The sequence below is a fragment of the Coturnix japonica genome, chromosome 6 (genome assembly GCF_054131305.1).
Source record: "Coturnix japonica strain WE chromosome 6, WE-NBRP24, whole genome shotgun sequence".
Taxonomy (NCBI): Eukaryota; Metazoa; Chordata; class Aves; order Galliformes; family Phasianidae; genus Coturnix; species Coturnix japonica.
The window spans coordinates 24,679,745-24,702,779 of record NC_140668.1 but is presented as its reverse complement, the minus strand read 5'-3'; the positions used below and the strand labels follow the sequence as shown (position 1 = coordinate 24,702,779).

The window sequence follows — 23,035 nt, the reverse complement described above, 5'->3', positions numbered from 1 at the left end:
GGATGGCAACAATTTTTAACATTTGATCATTCTTAATACTTTAGAAAAACCTATCTTTACTGGAAGTATTTCTTCTTGTGCCACATACAGTCAACAGTCCATTACATACTGGCTCTCATGCAATATTTGAGCTATAATATCAGTTGAGTAGTGGCAGGAGATCTCGTTTCTTTTAAAACATGCATCTATGCCTGCAGGCTGAGTCAGGATTGAACCTGTTGTCATTTGGGGGGGAAATGCCTCTGGAGGCAGCAGAGAATAAGTTTCTTTCCTGGAGAGAACAGGATGATCAACATATTGAGATGCCAATAGCCAGGAGCTCTTCCAACTCAGCACATCACAGCAATGCTTCTGTCAAGTCTGGGAACAAATGGGACATGAAATGTTGCCACTGGGTAGATGTGTTTTTCTGATAAAGTGGCTTTTTCTATTATTTTTTTCCTGTGTGCTTGCAGTAAAATGCCCTGTGGAAAAGGACAGAGATAAGTGCTTTGTTTTAAAAACACACATATGCAAGGAATGGAGAGTTTCCCCCTGCATGAAGCTGTTTTCCACACAATTTACAGATCATACCATGTTTTTAAGTCTACCCTGAAGAATTTACAGAAGCCAAGGAATAGTGCTACACTGCAAGGTTCGTGGAGCACTGGAAGTCGCTGCCCAGAACAGCTGCGGATGCCCCACTCCTGGATGGGGTTTGGGCAGCTTGACCTGGTGGGTGACAACCAGCTCACAGCAGGGGTAGGAACAAGATGATCTTTAAGGTCTCTTCTAACCCCAGCCGTTATATGATGGTTCTGTGATTATATGCCATGCACTCCTCATAACAGGTGAAAAGGCTTCCCCTAATTCACCCATATTCTTACCAATATTTCTATGTTTTCTAGGTAACAGAATTTAATGAATGGTGTGGCTGATGCGAAAACATTGAAACCACGTGATAAAGACTTGCTTCAACCTAGCAACTTCCGTGTGTTCTAACCAAACTCCCAAAGCAGGTTCAATGCCTGTCTAAGTACACAAGCATTCCAGAAAGCATTAACAGTGTTAACAGTGCTCCTGGCAATCCAGGTTTCCCAAGTGCATTCATCAGATTCTGTTCCTCTAAAGAACACACAGGTGCTAAAATATGCAGAGTGTTCCAGATTTCCTTCTTCCTTGCACCAGCAATATCATTACTGCTCTAGGAATACTGAAACTTAAGATGTTTATCCTCATGTGCTAATAATGACTTACATTAATTGCTGCAGTCCAGCTCTAGAAGCCCAGCTCTGCAGAAATGCTGCTGTTTTCCTTGTGGCCTTCACTTTTGCTATGCTCACCTTTGCAAGTCTGAAGAAAGCCAAGTCTCACAAAATCAAAATGGTTTGAGAAGGATACCTGTAAATCACAGTGCCTAGCACCTATCACAGTGCTCACATATCTCCAACATGTAACTCTAATAACAAAATGCTAATTCCCATCAAAACATGAGTCTGAGGTTAAGTATCCTAAAAGCACAGGTTCCAAAAGTGAAATCCACACAGCTTGTCAGGAGCTTCCTCCTATAGAGAGAACTGTTACTTATGTAATCCTTCTCTTCCCCAGTCCTTACATTTATTAAGTGCTAAGATCCTGGTCAGGAAAATATTTAGCAGTATTTCACATGGCTTTCAGGTCCATAAATATGAACACACTGAGGAAGAGGAAAAACTCACTGTGGTGACCAGGCAAAGCAGAGCAGGCTCCTGCTCCCTCACTGCTTCTTTACAGTATTCTTGTCACTTGGCAGAAGTTGCTGCTCAGAGGAGATGGGAGTAGCTTTGGTATGCAGTTATCCCTGCAGCTGGGTGACATGACCTAGGGCAGGCAGTACGCCAATCTTCTATTTGACTTCAAAGAACACAGACAAGGCAGAGCAACCGATTGTTCATCTAAAGCAGAATTAATTGCACACATGGTCACACACTGCAGTTTCTACCAACAGAATTTGGAATGTAGCTAAAAAACCTCAGTTATGGACAATACATTATTGCAGAACAACTTACAGCTTACCTGAACTTGAAGACATTATTCAGTCCACTTATGGGATGGATATAAGCCAGAAGTTTGCACATATACATGTTACCTAAATCCTATAGATATCTGACTGTTTCTAGGCTATGGCTCATTGTCTTTAATTCCTGGTCAGACTATCATCATTTGGTCACTTACAATCAATCCAAGTCTGTACATATTCCTAGACCTTGCCCACTGTTCAATAATTGTCTCTTCAGAAATGCAGCTTATCAGGCTCCAGAAGAGTGTTAGTGCAATATATTTTGATTCACAGACTATTTCAGTTTAATACTAACTACGACGTACAGGAGTCCGCAAGTAGCTGGGATAGCTCCTTTTCCCTAGTGAGCATATTAACACACATATGTAGTTTGGGATTTCTTTTTGATGATTAACCTCCATTAGACAGCAACAAGAGCAAAGCCTAGAACTAGATGAGTTTAACTCACATTTGTCTAATGTCAGCATAAGGTTTAGAGTCTTCATCTCCTAATATGCCAGATAATACCCAGTACACCAACCATTCTGTATTCCCATAATGCTATTCAGCACCCCAAAATACACACAGTTTCACACCAGAAGAGATGCCAGCAAGTACATGCATAGCTGTAATATGAATCCTGCAAGGAACAACCGTCTTTAAGGAAACGTTTCTCTCTCCTTCCCTGGGCAGGTATATTTAAAACGAAACCAAAAAGATTTAGAAGTATTTTTTAGAATGTTTGCTCTCTAAGCACAATAAAGAAAACAAACGTCTGCCATACAAAGAATATTGTACAGATTTATTATAATTTACATCACAAGTATTTTATAATAGCTTAAAATCCATGGCAATCTCCCCTGTCTTTGTGTCAAAATTTATCGCATACGTGACAGCAGTAGGAAGGTCTGTCAGAGCTTCTGATTCAATAACAGAGCTGAAAAAATAGACAGCTTGCTTGCAGTGGGGATTCCATTCACAGTTTCCCTACAGGAAAACGTTGAAAGTGAAAGTAGTTACAATCCTAGGATGTTATTGCTGCACAGTAATCATGCAATAAGAGCACAAGAGTTCTTGTTTTCAGTTCAGTACAGAAGGATCAGATACAAGTTCTCACAATCATTGCCAATCGCTCATTAAAGGAACGTGTAACTTGAAGTCTGACATGCTATGCTGCACATTGAAGTTACAGACAACAAACAGATCTGGTCAAGCAATATTTACACCGAGTACCAAAAACACCTCATCCTTCTCTGATTTTTTCTTTTTGTTTAACCGAGAAAAGGAAGTTGTATGTTGTCTATAAGCAAGTTGTATTTAAGCTGTATAAATACTACTTTGTACCAGCCTCCTATCTGTATCCTGTATGTGGTTTCAATCTACAGAAGCATTTGGAGCCAATTCTGACTCTTATTTTAAGAGTCTTCCCACAAAGATATAAACAGAGAGCTCTACTAGTTCTGTTTACATAATATTCAAAGAGTTTAATAAAGAGCACTATGTAAATCAAGCAAGGCCAACTGAGATTCATTTTTCAGCACTGTAATCCTAACAGACTTGGAGAGATAATAAAATCAGATTGAAGAAGTACCTTTTCATTTGGAATCTGCATCAGTCCTGTACTAACTGAGATATCAGCAGTAAGATGATATTCCATCCACAGAACTGCTCCGTGGCTCTTTCCCTTTCTGGAGAGAGGCAGGGGATTAAAATCCATCACCATAGCATTATCTTTATGTAACACCGATGCCTTTAAACATCGCACCCATTCCTCATCTAGCTGGCAGAGAGTGAGAGCTATAAAAGCACAAAGAACTTGTTTCTTTGAAAACAATATTGAATAGGATGAATAATGTGGTAAATGGTTTGCAACTTCTTAAACATTTGCAGACATTAAATCTAAGAAAGACAATGAAGAGGAACTTAAGTCATAACTAAACCTGCTAATAAACACAGCCATTTAACAGGCACTTAATAAAGCAAGGTAGAAATGATACGGTGCAGTCTGTATCACTTTTATTAATCACACAACCCATCTCACTTCAAGTCTGTCCTTCACGAGGGCAGAGGTCATACTGGCGTATTGCCTCTAAATGCAACCAGTGCAAAGGCAACAGAGACCCTACACAGATGGTTCTGGGTTTTGTGTAACCATTAATTGGGCTACACAATGGAAACACATGCTTACATAAACCCTGAATAGTTACAAGTAACTTCCTCCTGTTTTTTAGTTTTAAACAGCATTTCATATCTGAAGAGCAGTAATTACGATCCATAGTTATGGTGAAAAGAGTCTCAGACGACATGAAAAATACCAAGATTGTCAGAATTATAGCTAAAGAGAAAGATTGTGTACACTTCAAAGCTATGAAACAGAATAATTTGGGAAGCTAAACAGGAGCTTTGCCTGCAGGAACACAGCAACAGGGAACGAATTCAAAGATTGCAAACAAACAAACAACTATGTGTTATGAAAACTAGAAATTAACCTGTTTACATGTTAAATCATGGTGACATCTATTACAATGTCACTGTTGAAATACAGGCATATTATCTAAATAATTACCCTCTCGCTGTTGAAGCCTATCGTGAGTTGCCATGGGAAATTTCTGTTGGAGTAAATTCCACAACTTCGGGTTACATTTTAAAAAATCATTAACTATGATGCCACTGGTTAACACACACAGTCTGAAAACCACTCATAGCAACGAGAAAACTCACCGTAACAGACTTACAGACCCCTCCGTGCTGAGACAGTGCTGTGGTACAGTCTTTCTGAAGTCAAATAACAAAACCTCCTGGGGATTGGAGAGTGACTTACAAGGGTATTCCCACAAAGGGTGAGGTTCTGCTTCCTTCGATTCTCTAAAATTCAGAGAATTCTGAAGAAATAAAAAGTAATACAATTATCTGAAAACAATCCAAAGGCAAATATCCCCCGTTTTCAAATTACGCATCGTGACTTCAGAATATTTCAGCAATAAGGTTCCAACAGGATGGGACTGCTCTTCTTAGGTAAAGGAAAATCATGCACTGCATGCATGCACTAAGTGCTAGGACCACAGCCCTTGATAGACTGATAAAAATGGGTATTTTTCAAGATACAATGCATTCAAACTTCACTTCTCTCTCGGGATGAATTCTGCTCTACAGGGGCCTGTACTCCCACACAGTGACTAAAGCCAATCTAAATGGCTACCACAAATACCTGCAAGGGCAAGCGAGGTCTGCAGGATTCATTTATCAACAACTCCTAGGTGAGTTTACTCAATAGCAACAATATTTATGAAAAACTGGAACAGCGGTGCTGACTGACACACTCACTGTTAAACAGCCTTACTTTAATCATGTCATCCATAGTCCGGACATCAAATCCTTCACAGGTGCCACATGGACTCCGGATTCTCCATAAGTCCTAAAAAGGAAAACAGGACTTTATTTCACCCTGTTAATGGAAAGGGTTTTAGCTGTAAAGTCAACTGCCAATAAAGTGTGTGCACCTCCCTCCAGCCAAACCTAGATTGCCACACAACATGACATACTACATTATACCTCTAAGTCACAGCAAGGAATTCAGACCCACTTTAGTAGAATTTAAGGTAGCCGATACTGTGAACACTTGTATTTTAATTGATCTTCACTGAGTGAATTGGTCTGAATCAGTTCCTTCCTAACTAAGGATATATCAATGCTGAGCACTTGTGTCTGAAGACAAGTAAGAAAATAAACCATCACTCTTCCTTGTAGAACGTAGAGCTGGAAAAGAGGCAAAAGATACAGAAATAGTACATATTAAACTAAGACAAAAATATTCTTGCCCTAAAATTGACATAATTTTCCTTCAGAAGACCTGAATTCTTACTACAGGAGCAATTTCAGTGTAATCATAAGGAAAAACATGAAGAGAAACCACTCTGTTGAATGAATATTTTAGGGACTATTTCCTCTTCTATTTAGATGGAAAACAAAGTTAAATAGTAATACAACAAATTTGCAATGGCCAGATAAAAATTAAGTTACTGGGTGAGCTGAAGGCAATATGTTCTCAAAAATTCACAGTGTTGCTCTCCTACAGACACATTCAAGTATCTTGATATCCTTTTTTTTATTATGGAGATCAAAACTGCATGCAATATTCAAGGCAAGGCCTTTCTTGGGACAAAAAAAGGACCTTATGCATTGAACACTCACAGTGAACGTGTAATCCTAACATTTTCTCCCCCAGTCTTCAGGAAGGATTAACTGACAGTGAAAGAAAGATTAAGGCATGAAAGATTTACAATATATTTTTCCCCTCTACAGCCCACAGAAGACTTGAATAAAATAGATTTTCTACTCCACCAGTTTTCCAGGTCATATTCATCTCACCAATGGTGAACAAGATACATTAGAACTTCAAATAGGATCATGAGACATTCTGTGTATGGAATCTCTCTGCATTCACCTCTAAAGATAACATCCTATAAGTGATCATTGGTAGCTACAGACTGCTACGATATTATGTTGTTAGAAATTAGGCACGTAGCATCCTGCTCCCTGAATGAAATTATGGACTGACTCATTTATAACTGGAAAATGTTCATCAGATTTCTTCTCCTGAATCCAGCCTTAGCTAATTGCTTAAGTGCAATGAGATACTGCTATTCTGACAACACAGAACAGGCTACAGAACTTCCGCAAAATACTTTACAAGAGTTTGTCTGTTTCTTCTGTCTAATCCAGAACTGACAAATGTAGAGTTCATCTAAAACCAAATTTGACCATTTTAGACTAGATTCACCTCTGAACAAAGAGGAAAGCATCAAATTTAAGTTATAACTTTTGGAGTAGCTTAATGGAATACAGCAAATTCTATGTTCTAACACGATAGGCACATAGGATCATAAAAGCATAAAACTGAGGCTTGGGTCATACGAATGTCATTCTAGGCTCATCTGCCAGAATACAGAATAAACCTAATCATCACTCTGTGTGCCTCAGTTTTGTCATCCATAACATGAAGAGAATAATATTTACTTTCTTCTGAAACCCTTTGAATTCTAGGGATGTAAATCCTCAGGATAAAAGAGCGTAAGATCCAAATTAACTGCTTATTTCAATCTGATTATTGTTGATTAAACATCTGCTTCCCATTACGTGACTTGGATTTACATTATTTTCTCAGAATGCACTTCAAATTCTCTACACTTCTGCAGAAAACCATGAGGTCTATGCAAAAACAGGCAGCATGGATGAATAATCACACAGGAGAAAAGAACGTAACCACAGTACTGACATGCTCGATAATATCTGTCTAACCCAAAGAAATTCTTTAAAGCATTCAATCTTTTCATTTAAAATTGCAAAAATTTTCAAGGTCATTTTCTGATAAGGGATGGCTGAAATGTCAAAACTCATCTCCAAGATGTCAAACATTCTTTCCTCAGGTGGCAAGCACAACGCACATCAAAGTGAACAACACTGTAACTACATAAACTTGGTGTCAAAAACTTATGAAAGTGTACTCAGTTTTAGGTGAATTCGTGTCGATACAAAATGGATGGTTTTAAACAGACTCACCTGAAACTCCACGATCATCATGTGCAAGGCAGCAGACTGAGGTAAGACAGTGACATTGCTGGCAAGATGCTCGGTCACAGCCGTTCTAGCGTACCAGAAATACAGGTTATGCCATGGCAGCAAGCTTGTAGTGAAAAATGGCTCTCCAATAAGAACAGAAACCTTGGCAAAGAAAAGAGACAGAAGGCATCATAATAGAGAACAACAGCTCAAAGAATAACATAGGCTAGTTACATGTTCAACAGCTGGCAGTGCAATATAGCAAGCAAAGTCATCTATCTAAAAACTTCTCCATATGGATTTAATACTGTATTACAGACATCTTTTCAAGCTGCTAAATTTTAAGGTGAAATCCCATGAAAAATTGTTGCAGTTTTCAAATGGAAAGCTTAATAAGAAGTGGGACAGAACTGCAAATTGAAGGATTTTAGGACATCCTGATAGACTGCGATCTTCAGATTGTCTTGAGGAAGAAGAGCTGCAGCCCTGAAGTATCCACGCGGTTAAACTGGTTTAACTGCAAGTGGAAATTATGCTGGAAGGGGAAATCATTCCTTTCAAAGGCAAAGCAAAACCAACAAAAAAAAACAACTAAAAACCTCCAAGTCTTTAAGCTGTGCTCCACTCAGTCTCAGCAGGTGGAAGTCTCAAATGACTGCTACTTTGTATGAACTGTGGTTCCCTGTAGTTGCAACAACACAACTGGAAAGCAAAAATCACCTTCCTGTTCCTCTTCCTGTCACACCACTGAAATTCAGTACATGACAACTATTCCATACCTTTTTATCTTCCAAGTGAGACGATGTCAGCAACTCAGGACGGGCTTCTATTATTTTAATCTTATCTTCAAGATGATTGGCTTTAAAAAGCTACAAAAAATAAAGGAACATTCTGCTTTTATCTAAAGCTACAAATGAGACTCACACCCACACCAAGATAATACTTCAATAAAAAATAAACAAGAAAGAAACAAACACACAAAAGGAATCATTAAAAACTGCCTTCCACACCTCAGCCCTCAGGATGGGACAAATCCATTCCTGAAGGGTGCGTGCACTCAGCATCCCTCAGCAGGAGGAAAGAACTGCTTGTTGTCACCTCCTAGGTGAGGCTGCTGCAAACTAGACAGTGCTCTTGCATTCCACTCATCCTCACAACAAATATTCACTGCTTGAACACAAAACCAAATACTCACTTTTTTCATGACAGAGCAGGACACGGCAGAGTTTTCCAATGTAAACACCTATAGAAAATACACCACGGATAGTCAAATAGCTTCGTAGTTCTTAGTTAAAATGATTATAGATTGAACGATGAAGGAGATATTTTGGTACTCTAATGAACTGAACCTGCACACACTTAATAAGAAACTCACATCTATGCTACAGTCCTTTGTCAGTAAAACTCTCAGTAGCTACTGGCTACACAATGCTGCTTTCACAAGAGGGAAAAAAAAACAAAACTGTACCAAATGCAACCATATATTTTCCTTTTTAAAAACGCACATAACATTAATGTTCGCTCTAGGCACAGATTTACCTCTGAACAAACAAAGGGATGTTCCTATAAAGGAAACTCTTACAACAGAACCCTGAAATCCAAACTGCAGTCAGCCAGATATTCAAATTTCCACTCTGACAACAGTTTGGGGATTGAGGTTTATCGGGATGGAAGCTTCAGGAGGACTTGTTATAAATGGCATTGTGTGCAGTTTATGTTCTGAACACGGTTATAGTGCAATAAACAGTTTTAACTGTATTGCCAGTCAAGCTACAAGACTTCCCCTAGTTTTCTTGTTCATCAGAACGTTCACTCAAGATATCCAGATTAGTTATGCACACTTAAATAAATGTGCAAAGATGTTCTGGAGTAAGGGGGGGAAAAAAACAACATAGGAAAACATTTAGGTTTCATTCAGTCTCAGTGAATTGTTAAGCAATATGATCCTATGAGCCTATGGAAAAACAGACTGGCCTCTTTTAAGACTAAAAGTATGAGAGCCATCAGTCACTAGCTGACCTCAGCACGTTTATTCACTTCTATGAGCTGCCTGGAGTCTTCTTTGGGATTATACTACATTACACATTCCTGGATGTTCAGTCCTACTGTGACAGATTTTAGGCTGAGGGGCCTCAAGCAGGAATGTACCAAGGAAGGTAGGTATGTAAATGTGTCAGCCAGGCAACTCTCAGTCTTTCATCCACACACAGGTTCAGTATTCTTAAAGCCTCTTATCTGGCTGTCACAGACCTTCCACTTTCAAGTGGATAATAAATGTAATTATAGAACTGTGAATAGAAAAAGAAGAAAAAAAAGACTGCCAGACATTTTGTTCGGGGGAACTTTCAAAAGCCCCAGCATATATGAAGGTAAACAGCAATCAGCAAGGAATGAAAAACAGCACTTTCGTTCAAGGCTTTGCATTGGCAAACACCAAAATTGGTTACTGTTATCTCCCTAGAGCTCAGCTTGATGAATTTAACCTACTTTTCAATACAATGTGAGCCTCTTTCCCACTTGTCACTGAAGAGGCACTGGAAATAATTAAATAATGTGCTGGAGTACAACAGATTTGAAAACACCAAGGTGAAACACAGAGCTCAGGAAAAAAGCCACCCCAGAAGGAAGTATTGTACCTGCTCTGCTCCGAGACAGTGAGCCAACACAGGTAGCAGGCTGCCATCACTGATGCAAAGGCAAACACTATCTGTTCTCAGAACCTATGGGAAAATAAATTGTCGCTGTTATTCCTATTCCAAACAAAAGAATACTCATGTCTTGGACATTTTGGAGGTGTTTTCCCTCACTTTTTATAGCTGCATAGCAAATATGAACTGAGATATACATGATTAATATAAGGACTTCAAGCAGAACAGAATAGTGTAAGAAATGTTCACGTAATCCCTCATTTTAGGAAAGAAAATGGTTTCACCAACACATATCAGTGTGTAGAACATGTTTTTATTTCCACATGATCATAAGCCTGTCTTTATCCAATACACCAATACACAGAGCTCCTAAAATTCCTATGAAAAACAAAAGACACACCAAAAAGGTGCTTGTTACAACATACCAAATCCAATTTGCATTTGCTGATGTAAATAAAATACACTCTATGAACAAATCCTTTAGCAAGGCAGAAAAAACTCCAAAAATTGCAACTAAGACAATACACCTATCAGAAAAGCCAGGCATCCTAAAGGCAGCGTGCACTCACATTCATCAGAGACTTGATGTACTGGCGTGTTCGGTTCTGATCATTCAACTCCCCAAAGCGTGGTCTGTTCCAAAGAAGGTGGGCCTGGCATCTACAAACAGGACTCTCAACACGAACATCTGCCTTATTCTCATCTTCTTCTCTGGAACAACAAAAATAAGTACAGGTTCCAGCAATCCAAAGCTCAGTTGTGTTTCTATGCAGCACTTTCTTTTTTTATTTTCCTACCAGCCCACTGTAGTGTATTTTAATTTGTTTAGGCTTTCGGTAATTTTCTAGTCTTTAGCTTTTCATCTCATTCTTATATCAAATATCTCAGCTTTAAGTGCAGCAATTAGCCCAGCTTGGAGGAAGCTACCACCCCTTTTTAACACACATATCTCACTACCTGGCTTTCTGCAGTGTATACCACACGGAGTATTCATCACGACAGGCAGTCAGGTGCACCTTCGCACCCTGGAGAATCTGCTCTTCTTTTGGAAGGAAATAAACACACTGCATCCAGTGATCTCTCCACTGAAAAGGAGTTGATGAACAAAACCATGATTGAGATTCACTCAAACAGTAAACGCACAAGGAAAGAAATACAAAATATCAATTAGTAAGAATAGGCATGACTTTGAAGCACTGACATATAACTAGTTGGAAGATTCTTCATGTTAGCGAGGCTGAGTAAGGAATAATACTGTGCATTAAATAAAGGTACTCTGCATTGTTGTCTTGAAATAGGATAAGCTTGAGACCAATGGCTTCCTGTGTATCTAAGCTTGTGCTTTATGAAATGAAAACCATAATGAAAACACATTTATTAATGCTGTTTTACCTCTACACTTACATTAGAAGCATGTACTGAATTGCTGACAGTGAGCAGTGATTGGAGTCTCATGAATCAAATGAGCCCAATTAGTGTCACTGTGACATGACAACACACCAATCCAGGCATTCCTAAAAGTTGCTTTCTGTAATGCGAATGTTTTAAGCCAACTAAATGCCCTAAGCTTGTTAGTTTCCCCTTTCATTCTCAAACACAGTAAGTGCAAACAAGTGCTCTGTAGTTTCCTTTTGACTAACTTTATCCTGCAAGTAAATACAAAAACATAGGAGTGATCTCCCATTCCTCTCAATATCCACTATCAACTCGTCAGTCTTCCCTAATAGTCCTCTTCCTTATGGGAATATAAATATATTAAAGTTAAAACATTTGGAAATTTCATACGAAAAGCCCCATGGAAGCAAAACACAGCCTGATATTCTGACCAAGGACAGAGACTAGTTTAAAAAATAAATAAAGAAATGTGGAAACTGTTGTTTTATTTCTTAAAAGTAAAACAAAAGTAAACACCAAAAAAATCAAGAACTGTAGATCTACAAGGCAGCCTCAGCTTTTCATTAAAGCAAACCTACAATTTGTGCATAAAATTAGCATTTTTATGATTTATCACCCTCCAATACATAAAATATTAGCAAAGTTCCTATACTGTTTACAAGACAGCTGTTTAAAATCCCCAGTAAGAACTTTAAATAATTACTGAAAGTCATTTGATTATGGTATCTGAGGGCTCAGTATTTTACCTGGAAAGCAGACGTGGGTTTTACCCAGTATGGAGCCATCGTGCAGTTTATTGTTCCAGAAGGATCCATGTCAATATCCCACCAGGAAAGAACAATTTGTGCCTTGCCAGATTTTACAGGCTCCAGCTGCACTCTGTAGCAGGTAGATGCACTCCTTACTGGCTTACTGAAATCCACGCTGTGGAGAAGCACCAAAATTGTGAATAGAAACAGTTCTGAAATGCTCACCTGCTTCCTCAGCAGAATGCACAACTTAAAGAAAAACTTTGCTCTGAACAAAGCTGAGCCTACACTACCTGAACATAGTCACCACATCACTAAGGATGGTGAAGTCACTTGAAGGCATCTGATTCAGTTGGATATCACAAACAGAAGGAACACCTGGGCAGTTCTCCATTTCTGAAGGGGAGACAATAATTTTTTCACCGTCCTCTGCTTCAACATGAACAGGAAACAGTTTGTTCCAGGACCACATTCTTTTGGATTCCACTAATTGGACATACACTGTTGCTCTGTGAGGCACTGCCTCACATCCTTCCTGAGTGTGCAAAACAAAGGGTAAAAGAATTCAACAAAGCTGCCTTATTAACATACATGAAAATTACATCAATTGAAATGCCAGCCAACTTAAAGGATAAGTAATTAGACTGGGAACTTTGAAATCTTAAACTCCATTTCTTTCACAGACTTCTGACACCAGAACACTCTGTCTGTGAAATATGATCGGCTTGTCCATCCCACCAGTCATCCTTTAGGACTACTTTGAAAGATCACTTTGTTATACTAGTGATACAACAATACTTGCTCAGTTAAACTTATATCTGCATTCTCATTCTGAGGTGACAGATCTATTTTGAGCTTCTCCAAGCACATAACTATTAAGCGATCAACGTTAACACAGAATTTGTTATTGCAATGAGCTTATATATAGACATAGAATACTGGCACAAATATTTATTCAATGACAACTTCATAACCATGTTTAAAGCACAGAAAACATACAAGCTGTTCTAAACAAGCACAGAACTAAAAGCTGGCTGCAAGGCTTGGGAGTTACACTTTGGCAAAACAGACCAATTACAATGGAGAGCTGAAAAAAGTTACGGAGTGTTTTTGTCTTTATAGGGTAAAAACAGGTGAAATGAAGCCTAGAAAGCTCAAGTTTTGTCATCTACCTCTATCCTACTCCAAAAAAAAAACAAACCCTATCAAGGAATCTGACACACCACATTTTCTTACCTGTACAAGGTATTTGTGCGCATGCTCGTAGGTTGGTAAAGCACCTTCTCCTATCAGCTCTGTGTCAAATAATTCTGTTACCAGGATATTTGCACGACACTGCATATCTCCATCTGAAAGACATATTGCTGTTGCTATACTAACTCATATATAAAAGTCTTTTAAGAAGCTGGTATGCTGAAAAGACAAGTCATTCAAAAACTCTCTCCTGACTGAGAACCTATTGAAGCGCACAAAATATTTGCCTGTAGAAGTTTATTGACTACATAACTATTCAAATATTACCAGAAACATTTCCTTGTAAAGTAGTGTTCCAATATTACTTTCTGGATAGAAAAGGATCTCCTTTGTTTAATTAAAATCACTTAGAGAAGTACAAAAGTACATATTTCCTCAAAGTATTGAAGTAGTATTGAAATATATACATAAACCTCGCTTTATATTTCTCACCTGGCCCGACTGTGACTTCAGTGGAGTGCTTGTTGATTACCTTGATCTTATCACGAAAACCATTTTTCTCCACTATCTTCACTGCAGCATTAGCCATAGGTTTGAAAACCTGTAAACAGCAAGATTGCAACGAATGGGTGAGCTGATGTTACCTTCCAAAAATACAACAACACAACACGCAGCACATTTAGTGTTGCTAAAATTTTACACCTGTATTTTTTTTCCTGTGGTTGAAGTTCATGACCACGAAACAAGACTTTAAGCCTCCCTTCAAAAGTTCACAGGTCCCTAATGGCACTGGTTAAAACTGACTCTCAGCTGTCTCCAAAAGCTACTCTACTAACTCTTGAAAGACAAGAACATCCCTCACGAATTGTCTAACATTTACATTAAACAAACTTGCCCTTAAATGTAAAGGGACCCCCCCAAGGGGCTCCAAGAAACCTTTCTGTGCTCAAGATGTAAAAGTAAGTATATCAAATTAAAAGAGGAAAAAACAACCAGTCCATAAACAGTCACCAGAATATACCACAACTCTGATCTTATTAACAGTATAATATTGAAGAAAAGTTTTCGTTCCTTCAGAACAAGGAGAAAAATAAAGAGACAGATTGAAAATAAGCAAATAATGAAAAGCATGGTAAAAGGGCTTAATGACTACACTGTTTGTAAGCACACAGATTTTTTTCCATAACTGGAATAATATACTGCTATTAGAACTTATATACCCATGGCTTCCAGATTCAACCTAGTGAATGTCGTCTGTTTCTACAATTCATTACAAGAATATGTTAAACTGGTTAAAATATTCCCTTAATGTAAGTAACTGCTGTTAGCAACCATCAGGATTCAAAACTGTCAATGCAGCAGGAGATCCTCTATGTAAACACAGAGATGGAAGAATCAGTTGATGAGGCAGTCTCTCTATTAAGATGTGGCCCGTGTTTTAATTTACTGGTATGAGAGCCCATCAACAAGAACTGAAACTCAGGAAGATCAGCAACATGGCTTGAGAATATTCACTGTTTTCAAGTTTTCCATATTACAATGGAGTTTAGTTAAGCGGGGAAGACAGAGCAGTATGAAAGTGGACTGTTTGATGATCTCCTTATTGACACAAACTGTTCCCCACAAAAATGTTATGTGCATATTCAGCTATACTCTTTGAAGATCCACCTTTTCTCATGTGCATGAAGATATAAAATCTGCACTTCAGAAGGTGCAGTACCATACAGCAAATGCACTCACGCCACTGGTTGTGAAGGCACAACAACTGCACTGAAGCTCTTAAAAAGAAATTACAAACACGGATGCAATGTGTAACAAATGCTTACCTCAATTGCATAGCAGAAATCTGCACCTGCTGAAGCTGCCATCATAGACAGGAGTCCCGTGCCAGTCCCTATGTCTAGAACAATTGCTTTCTCACCTCTTCCCTTTACTCGGCTCACGGCAGCACGAATACCTTGGTAATATTTCACGTTCTGTGGAAATGAAATAGAAGTAAATACATAGTAGGGGTTGCCTTTTTAATAAAATGAGATCAACAACCTTCCACCTACTTTTAACTTTTGTGCAGAAATTTTTCCCTTCTCAGACTGCATGCATTCATCATTAGAAAAAAAGGCCTACAGTCATTCCTTATGCTGTACAGACACACCAAAGCCACTGTTAGTAAAAGTGTTAACAAATACAAGACACTTTATGAAGCTGATAACAATAACCGTGTAAGATGCTACAGTTTTTGCTTCAAGGTGTCACAGTGTAGACACACAGAAGTTCTTTAAAAGGTTTGTGACTAAACATCTTGAGCATAAGGAACATTTAAACCGTTCCTCCAGGCTTCATCACACCTGTAGATACACTATTCATCTTAATTTTCTTCGCAGTCTTCATCTGTAACTGCACCAAATAATAATGGAGAATAAAGACAGACTTTCCTTACATGCCTGTGAGAACTACAAAGCCCGGCTTCACATTTACAGCCTGTGAAATTCTACCAAGTGAGCTATGTCACAATCCCAACAAAAATGACAAATATAGAGCAACAAAAGCAGCTGTTGAGTGTAAATACCATGTTCTGCAGTAAAAAACTCTGCACTAGAGACAGATGTAAGAAGAATCTGACCTGATCTAAGAGCAGGTCAGATACCTTGAGGAGTGCAAATATAAACACTTCAGTCAGGGTGACGGAGCACTGGAACAGGCTGCCCAGGGAGGTGGTGGAGTCTCCTTCTCTGGAGATATTCAAGACCCACCTGGACACCTACCTGTGTGACATGGTGTAGGGAGCCTGCTTTGGCAGGGGGGTTGGACTCGATGATCTCTAGAGGTCCCTTCCTACCCCTACAATTCTGTGATTCTTTGGAGAAACCTACACCATCATGCAGTGACTGCTGCTCAAGAGAAAGAAAGTGAGTGTTTCCTCACCATTCAAAAGTTTGTTGCTCCTGTACTCACCCTGTCCTTATCGTGAAGCATGTCTGCATAGCGGGACCTGCAATAAACGAAACTCCAATCAGCACACTGCGAGACACCACAGAACACTAAGTCTCATAGGACAGCCTTTGTTTTTCCCTGCTAATGCAACCAGTCCCATGTCCCATGAGCGTGTGCAGATAACTCTGACGTGCTCTTTGAAGTTCCAAGTGGTTTCCCAGACATAAGGAATTAAGTAATGTCAGTGGTGTGGCCACAAATTCCCACAAACTAATTAATTACTGGCACATATCCTTTCTCCAACAATGGATCCAAAAGTATGGACCTATGAACAGTCAGCTGTGAAATAACAGCTGGGACACAGGGAGGATCATACAAAGCAATTAAAGGCTGTCTAATGATGGTCTGTCATTAATTACCAGCGTTCACACAAAAGCTGCAAGCTAAATTAATCATAAAATCACACTGTCGTTAAGGATGGAAAAGACCTCTCAGACCCCCAAGTCCAACCTTAACCCATCCCACCATGCCCACATCCAACATCCCTCCGTGCCACATCCCACAGCTCTGGGACACCTCCAGGGATGGTGACCTCCACCTCCCTGGGTAGCTGTGCCACTGCATCACCGCTCTGTCAGAGAAGGAATTGTTCCTAATATCCAACCTGATCCCCCACACGCGAGTAACAACTTGAGTCCGGGGCAGACAGCCACCAATTCTGTGCTGCAATATGGATCCCTAAGAAATTCAGCCAACAGACTCTGCCACAATTAGATGAACACCACTATTAAAATCAGCACCTCCTGGAAACGTTCAGAACAGCCTCAGTGGAACTTCTTGGAGGATGCTCTATGAATCTGTGCACTTACTGCCCAGCCCCATACGTGCCATAGCACTCAGCCTGTCCCTGCATGTCACTGGCATTTCTATGGATACAGAAGCAAACTGGAAGCAGCATGCTGACTTCCCCTCATACCTCGCAATTTCTTGGTGGTAGTCATAGTCCTCGTCCTCTTCTACCCACTCCAACGAGCCCGTGGTGGGGTTGGCTCTTCCACAAAACGTCTTCATGATCTATCTCAGCAATTTTGCTATCGCGATGCAAAACACCGGCTGTACAGCAAGCAAACACACGTGCGTATTCAACCCCCGGACTGAACAGGGAATAAAGAAAACAACCCACAAACCCACCCTGGGCCGCTCCCAGCCCCCCACTCCCGTTCTCCCCTCTCGGAAGTACGGCAGCGTGCAGCCCGTCCTGCCCCGCGCTGCCGGCAGTGCCCGCCCCGTTCCGGCGTGCCGCGCGGCGCCATGGAGCGGCCGGCCGTGCTGCGCGTCCAGCGGAAGCGGGGCGGTGCGGAGCCGGCCGAGGCGCTGCTGCTCGCCTGCAAGAGGCTGCGGGCGGAGCCGGGGCACGGAGCGCCGGTGGAGAAGGGCGTCTTCAAACTGGTGGCCACCGTGTCCTCCAAGGTACCGCCGGGGTGGGCGGCCTGCGGGATGATGGTGGGGAAGGCGGTGCGGAGTTTGGGTGCTGAAGCTCGGTGACGCGGCTTCCAGCTAATGGCTTTTCAATGCTGAAAAGAATTGGTTTTTCTGGTCCGCTATAACCGCTTGTAAATGATATTGTGAGTTAACTTCTAGACGCTTCTAGAAAGAAGCATGATTACCGCTGACGGTTACACCGTTTCCATTTGTAGAGTCATTTGAGGTGGGAGGGACCGTAGAGGCCACATGGCCCCGCTCCCTGCGTGTAAATCTCTCCTTTAGTTTGAAACCATTTCCCCTTGTCAGTCACAGCAGACTCTGCTAAAAGGTCTGTCCCTTTGTACAGCCCCTGCAGATCCCGACAGGCTGCTCAGCTGTCCCAGAGCCTTCCCTTCTCTGCTGCACTGCCCCAGCTCTCACCCTCTCCTCGTATGGAGGTGTTCATCCCTTCTCCGGATGCACTCTAACAGGTTTATGCTTCTCCTTCTCTTTTTTTTTCTTCTCCCAGAACGAACCCATTCAGAAATACATTCAGGAAGGGATCAGTAAAGACAAAGCAGCGCAGAGCCTGCGGCCCTCCTTGGGGAGCACGCAGCGCATCGCACAGGAGCTGCGCTCCTCCAAGCAGGTGAGGAGGAAGGAGAACCGATACCGGGTAGTCGCCAGCCACCGGCCGGGATCCAGCAGGACAGCAGCAACCCCCACAGACAGCGAGGCAGGGAGCGATGGCAGCAGATCGACCCCTACGGCAGCAGGAGATGCGTCACAAGAGGAGAGCGGTGCTGGCGATGAGAGCTTGGATTGCGGGGGGAACTTCCAGCTGTTTGATATCGTGCAAGAGGAGGAGGTGGTGGAAGGCCCCAGTTTTACTGCAGCGAACCCACAGGTCAGCAGATAAACCCAGCATACCTGAAGTACTTTTCTGTCCCTGACTGGGATGTGTGGACAGACTGACAGCTAAAGAAGGTTTTTGCATCCTGTATTCCTGTGTTCAACAGGAGCTTCAGCCAGAGATTTGTAACTTGCACTGGTTAACACATGGTGCAAGAAGCAACTTGTCTGAGTACCTGAGAGCACCTTAGAGATGTTAGACGGCCATTCAGATTTGGCTCATACCACTGTTTTTTCCTGTGTGCTATTCATGTATATTAATGCTCCTATTTATCTGTTAGATGGGTTGCTATGTTGTTCTCTCCCTGCTAAGAAAAGAAGACTAATTCATATCCCTTCAGTAGTTTGTAGTGAACCTATCCCAGCAGCTGTTTCCTGTAATGTGAAACAAGGCATGGCTGCACAGTACTACATTAAGAGCAATATTCTTTGCTGTTCTGAATTGTTAGTGTTACAGATATCTGTGTTGCAATGGAAAGTGTTTTGGCCTAAGATTTCAGCATGTCTCCCTTTGCTGTTCCCTGCTGTCGTAGGATAAACTTTTACTGAGACTTTGTGTGTCTGGTTCAGTGAAGATCTGCACGTTTGTTTATTTCTTGAACAGAAATCTGCTGATCCTGACGTGATTCTTTGCAATGCAGTAGAGATGATCCGTGAGCGTTTAAATGTTTCTGAAGATCACAAAAAAGTGGAGCACCGTGAGAAAGATGAGTACGTTTATGACATCTACTGCATGGAAACAGCAGCTCCTGGTTGGATCCAAAACATCCTCTCTGTACAGCCTTATAGAGAAGAATATGAACTGGTAAGGGCGTGAAGAACAGACTGATCTTAAGTAGAAAGGTCAAAAATAAATATGCTTAGCGTCCTATGAAGAATGGCTGGGGAAGGACCATTTATGCTCAGTGCCAGTTCTGTGCTCATTCAAGTTACTCTTGATTCAGTCAAGTTCTGATATGACAGAGAATGCTGAATATGATTTTCACGTACTAGGAATTCAGCTGGCCTCAAAATGACAGATATTGACATAAGTAATTCATATCCCACTTTCCCTATAGCAGACTGCCATGTTTCTGTGGACGTACTGGCAACATGAATTTTTCTACCATGTGCTTTGTGTGACTGTGGAGTTACTGTGCTGCCAGCAGATCAGCTTCTCTTGGCTCTTTGTGATTGTTATACAGGCAGCTGAAGAACTGCTTACTGCAAAGTGGGTGTATTAATATTGAACCTTCTGTTTTGACATACAGGTAGATGATGTTCAAGTCCCAACTGAAACGTATGAAGATGAAGATGATGAAAATGATGAAGATAACTGGCGCAATGATTATCCTGATGAAGATGAATTCTTAGCTGAGGAAGATGACGAAGAAAAAGGTATGTCTGTCATAAGTATTATTTGCTTTCATGCTGTGCACATATAAATCCCATCCATTTTCCTGTGTTTTCTTTCTTAGAGAAAATTAAGCAAACAAAAAACCTGACAGCACTGCTGGGTTACTGTTCTGCTCTTGCACTGGGTTAAATGTGCACAAAGAAGGATAATTTTGGGTGTTCCTCTGTTAAGGCAGGAATTGGAAGCAGTGATCCTTCTGTGTCCCTCCTAATTCAGGATATTGTGTGATCCTGTGATTTTTAGCACCTCACCAAAGGAAGCTGATGCTGAATGAAGGAATACAGAATGGGGAGCATGAACTTCTGATAGAGGAAGTGAACAGTTAAATGGTTTCATTGTGTCTTGTAAAACTAACATGTAAGGTTTAGGTACTGGCCTTAAAACGCATACATTTCACTTTTCCAGCTGTGCTGTGTTCAAGATCAGATACTCTTGCAGGCTGTCATCTTTAGACAGAGGTTTATCTTTTGTGGACCTACAGCAGATCTTGCAAAGTCCTCACTTTCAGGGTGCTGCAATTGCAAATTATTGCTTGATTTCAAAAGGAATAGGTGACTTCGTTCCACATTCTTATGAAAGTTTCTTAACTCCCCATCCGTGTACTCTCAAGTATAAATAATAATCAAATCTCATGTAATGCAGTTGTTCAGGCTTAAAATTAACATGTGTTATTCAAGAAGTTAAAACAGTCTGAAGAACTTGTTTAACTTAACAAAGGGATAACACAAAAAACGTTAATGTGCTTTTCTTTAGACTCTGAAGAGAGCTCCAGTGATGAGGACCAATGTTACAGGAGAAGAACGTGGAACAAATACCGTCAGGAGGTTCTACAGGAATTTGGCTATGATGAGATCCAGGACTTGGATTCTGACTAAAAGCCTTTTATTTATTGGAAAATGAAATCCATAGAACTACTGCAGTAGGACTGCAAATCCAGACAGCTACTGCTGGCTGTTCATAAAAGTGTTACAGGGGAAAAAAACAATATGAAAAAAAGCCCTAACAATCAATGCCTGGAAAGACACTTTCTGCTGGAAGTTGTACTGATTGGGACAATAGAAAACCAGTCTCTACCTGAATGAGCTGTAAGCTGAATTCTTGCCTGGCTGGCTTTTAAATAGCATTTTTAAACTGTTTGTGGCTGGCATAGTTCACCGTGATGCATGCTGTCCAAGCTCGAGTACTAAACTGGAATTCTGGCAAACAGTAAAAGCTTTTCTTACCATCCAAGCTGTCACAAATGCTCAGTCAGCTTCAGCTGATACTAAATAAGTTGGTCCGAGTATGGACATTAGATGATGCAAATTTTCTTTCCATGTAGAAGATGCTGTATGACTTAAAAGAGAATATTCCTCCAGTTCCACAGTGCTGGGGTTATGACAGGAAGGTTCTTGTCGTGACTAATGTACCAAGTTTCAAAGGATGAACACAGCTGCCCTGAGGGCAAGTTCCTACTCAGAAAAGGCACTCTCTCCTCACGCTTTCTACTGTATTTGTTCCTAAGTTTCAAGTTACCTTCTTTCAAATGTTCGAGTGTACAAACCACCCATTTGGCTCTCTGTCCGGTAATTCCAGTGGAACAATGTATATGCATTTGAATTGTAAATAAAGAATCTTTGATTAAGTTTTCTTTACTCAAAGATCACAGAAGTTGGTTCAGCTGAAGTTACTTTAGAATGTTAGTTACTGTAACTTTTGCACAGCTTTCTGTAATCAGGTACTTGATTGCTGGTGCTGATCTATGTTGTAATGTTGCCTAGCAGCACCAACACTTAAAAGGTTTTTGTTTTGTCAGGGAAACAGTCTGCAGAGTTTTTGTAGTCTGGATAGTGAACATATATCCATATATACATATATAGGCTTCATAGTGTACCTGTTGTAGTCTGTAGTAAACTTGAGACCATTTTTTTACCTTAATCATACACGTACTTAACATTGATTACCAAAACATCCATCCAAGAAGTTTAGGAGCTACATTGATACCTCTGCACTTCTTTTCCAGCATTAGATTGCATTAGTGCTGTTATAAGGGAGAAGCCTTCCACCATCCCTTCCTTGGACACAGGTGCATTGTCTGGCTTCCAGCTTCAATGTACAGAGCAAGTGACAGCTAAGCCACAACATCACCAAAGCCTACTGAAGCTCCATACTGAGTAGCACGTTCTGTTGTGTTATAATTATTAAAACTGCAGGTATTATCAGACCTTGTTGAGACGTGAAGAATTTTAAAGTCTGCAAGAGTTCTCAGTATGCTATTCTACTTCCAGGCGTAGTTAAATTTCCCTCTTATGTCCAGAAGAGGGCAGCATCCCAAACGCTATTCTCTGACTGAAGTCTCTGGAAACAGCTCGTTTCCTTTGCTATACACTTAGCTTTTGCTGTACTGCGGCTGTCAGATGATAACCTAGCACCATCACCTGTATAATTTTACATGTAAACCTTGTAAAACTGGGATTCATCCATCTGGCTGATCCCTAACGGTAAATCAATCTTGCAATACTGAACATCTCCTTCAGTATAGCAGTCGCTTCTGTAACAAGTATCTCCCAAACCTGACAGTTACTTGTTTAGACACTTCGAAGTATTTCAACACTCTCCTACTTAAGTCCATAATGAATGGCTAATGGGATGTTAGATCAACGTCAGTCATGAGCTGTAAGTGCAGCGGGGACTTTGTGGTCTATTAGTTCTGAATGGTGATCGCAAGGTAATGGAGACAAAATGCTTCATTTCTTTTCAGGAAGGATACTGTGACTATTAAACTGTTGCA

General features: G+C 40.6%; 2 protein-coding genes across 3 annotated transcripts; one reads left to right on the top strand and one right to left on the bottom strand.

Annotated features, from left to right (window-relative positions):
• Nucleotides 1-2,793: 2,793 nt before the first annotated feature.
• PRMT7 (protein arginine methyltransferase 7) lies at nucleotides 2,794-17,743 on the bottom strand. Of its 2 annotated transcripts, XM_015873545.3 has the most exons (17): nucleotides 17,470-17,743; nucleotides 16,515-16,551; nucleotides 15,389-15,538; nucleotides 14,055-14,163; nucleotides 13,605-13,717; nucleotides 12,662-12,903; nucleotides 12,366-12,543; nucleotides 11,182-11,309; nucleotides 10,794-10,935; nucleotides 10,213-10,296; nucleotides 8,772-8,819; nucleotides 8,356-8,445; nucleotides 7,577-7,738; nucleotides 5,358-5,432; nucleotides 4,739-4,899; nucleotides 3,609-3,705; nucleotides 2,794-3,004 (listed from the first exon to the last, which is right to left on the bottom strand). In XM_015873545.3, the coding sequence occupies exons 1-17, from the start codon at nucleotides 17,562-17,564 to the stop codon at nucleotides 2,846-2,848; spliced, it is 2,070 nt and encodes a 689-aa protein (XP_015729031.2). In that variant the 5' UTR covers nucleotides 17,565-17,743; the 3' UTR covers nucleotides 2,794-2,845. The 2 variants fall into 2 exon arrangements, with proteins under 2 accessions (XP_015729031.2, XP_085407123.1); XM_085550997.1 differs by lacking the exons at nucleotides 2,794-3,004; nucleotides 3,609-3,705 and adding an exon at nucleotides 4,441-4,626.
• Nucleotides 17,744-17,789: 46 nt separating this feature from the next.
• Nucleotides 17,790-21,905, top strand: SLC7A6OS (solute carrier family 7 member 6 opposite strand). The gene is made up of 5 exons (XM_015873559.3): nucleotides 17,790-17,963; nucleotides 18,487-18,864; nucleotides 19,474-19,674; nucleotides 20,120-20,246; nucleotides 21,019-21,905. Exons 1-5 carry the CDS (start codon nucleotides 17,805-17,807, stop codon nucleotides 21,138-21,140), a joined length of 987 nt encoding a protein of 328 aa, XP_015729045.2. The 5' UTR covers nucleotides 17,790-17,804; the 3' UTR covers nucleotides 21,141-21,905.
• Nucleotides 21,906-23,035: the final 1,130 nt, after the last annotated feature.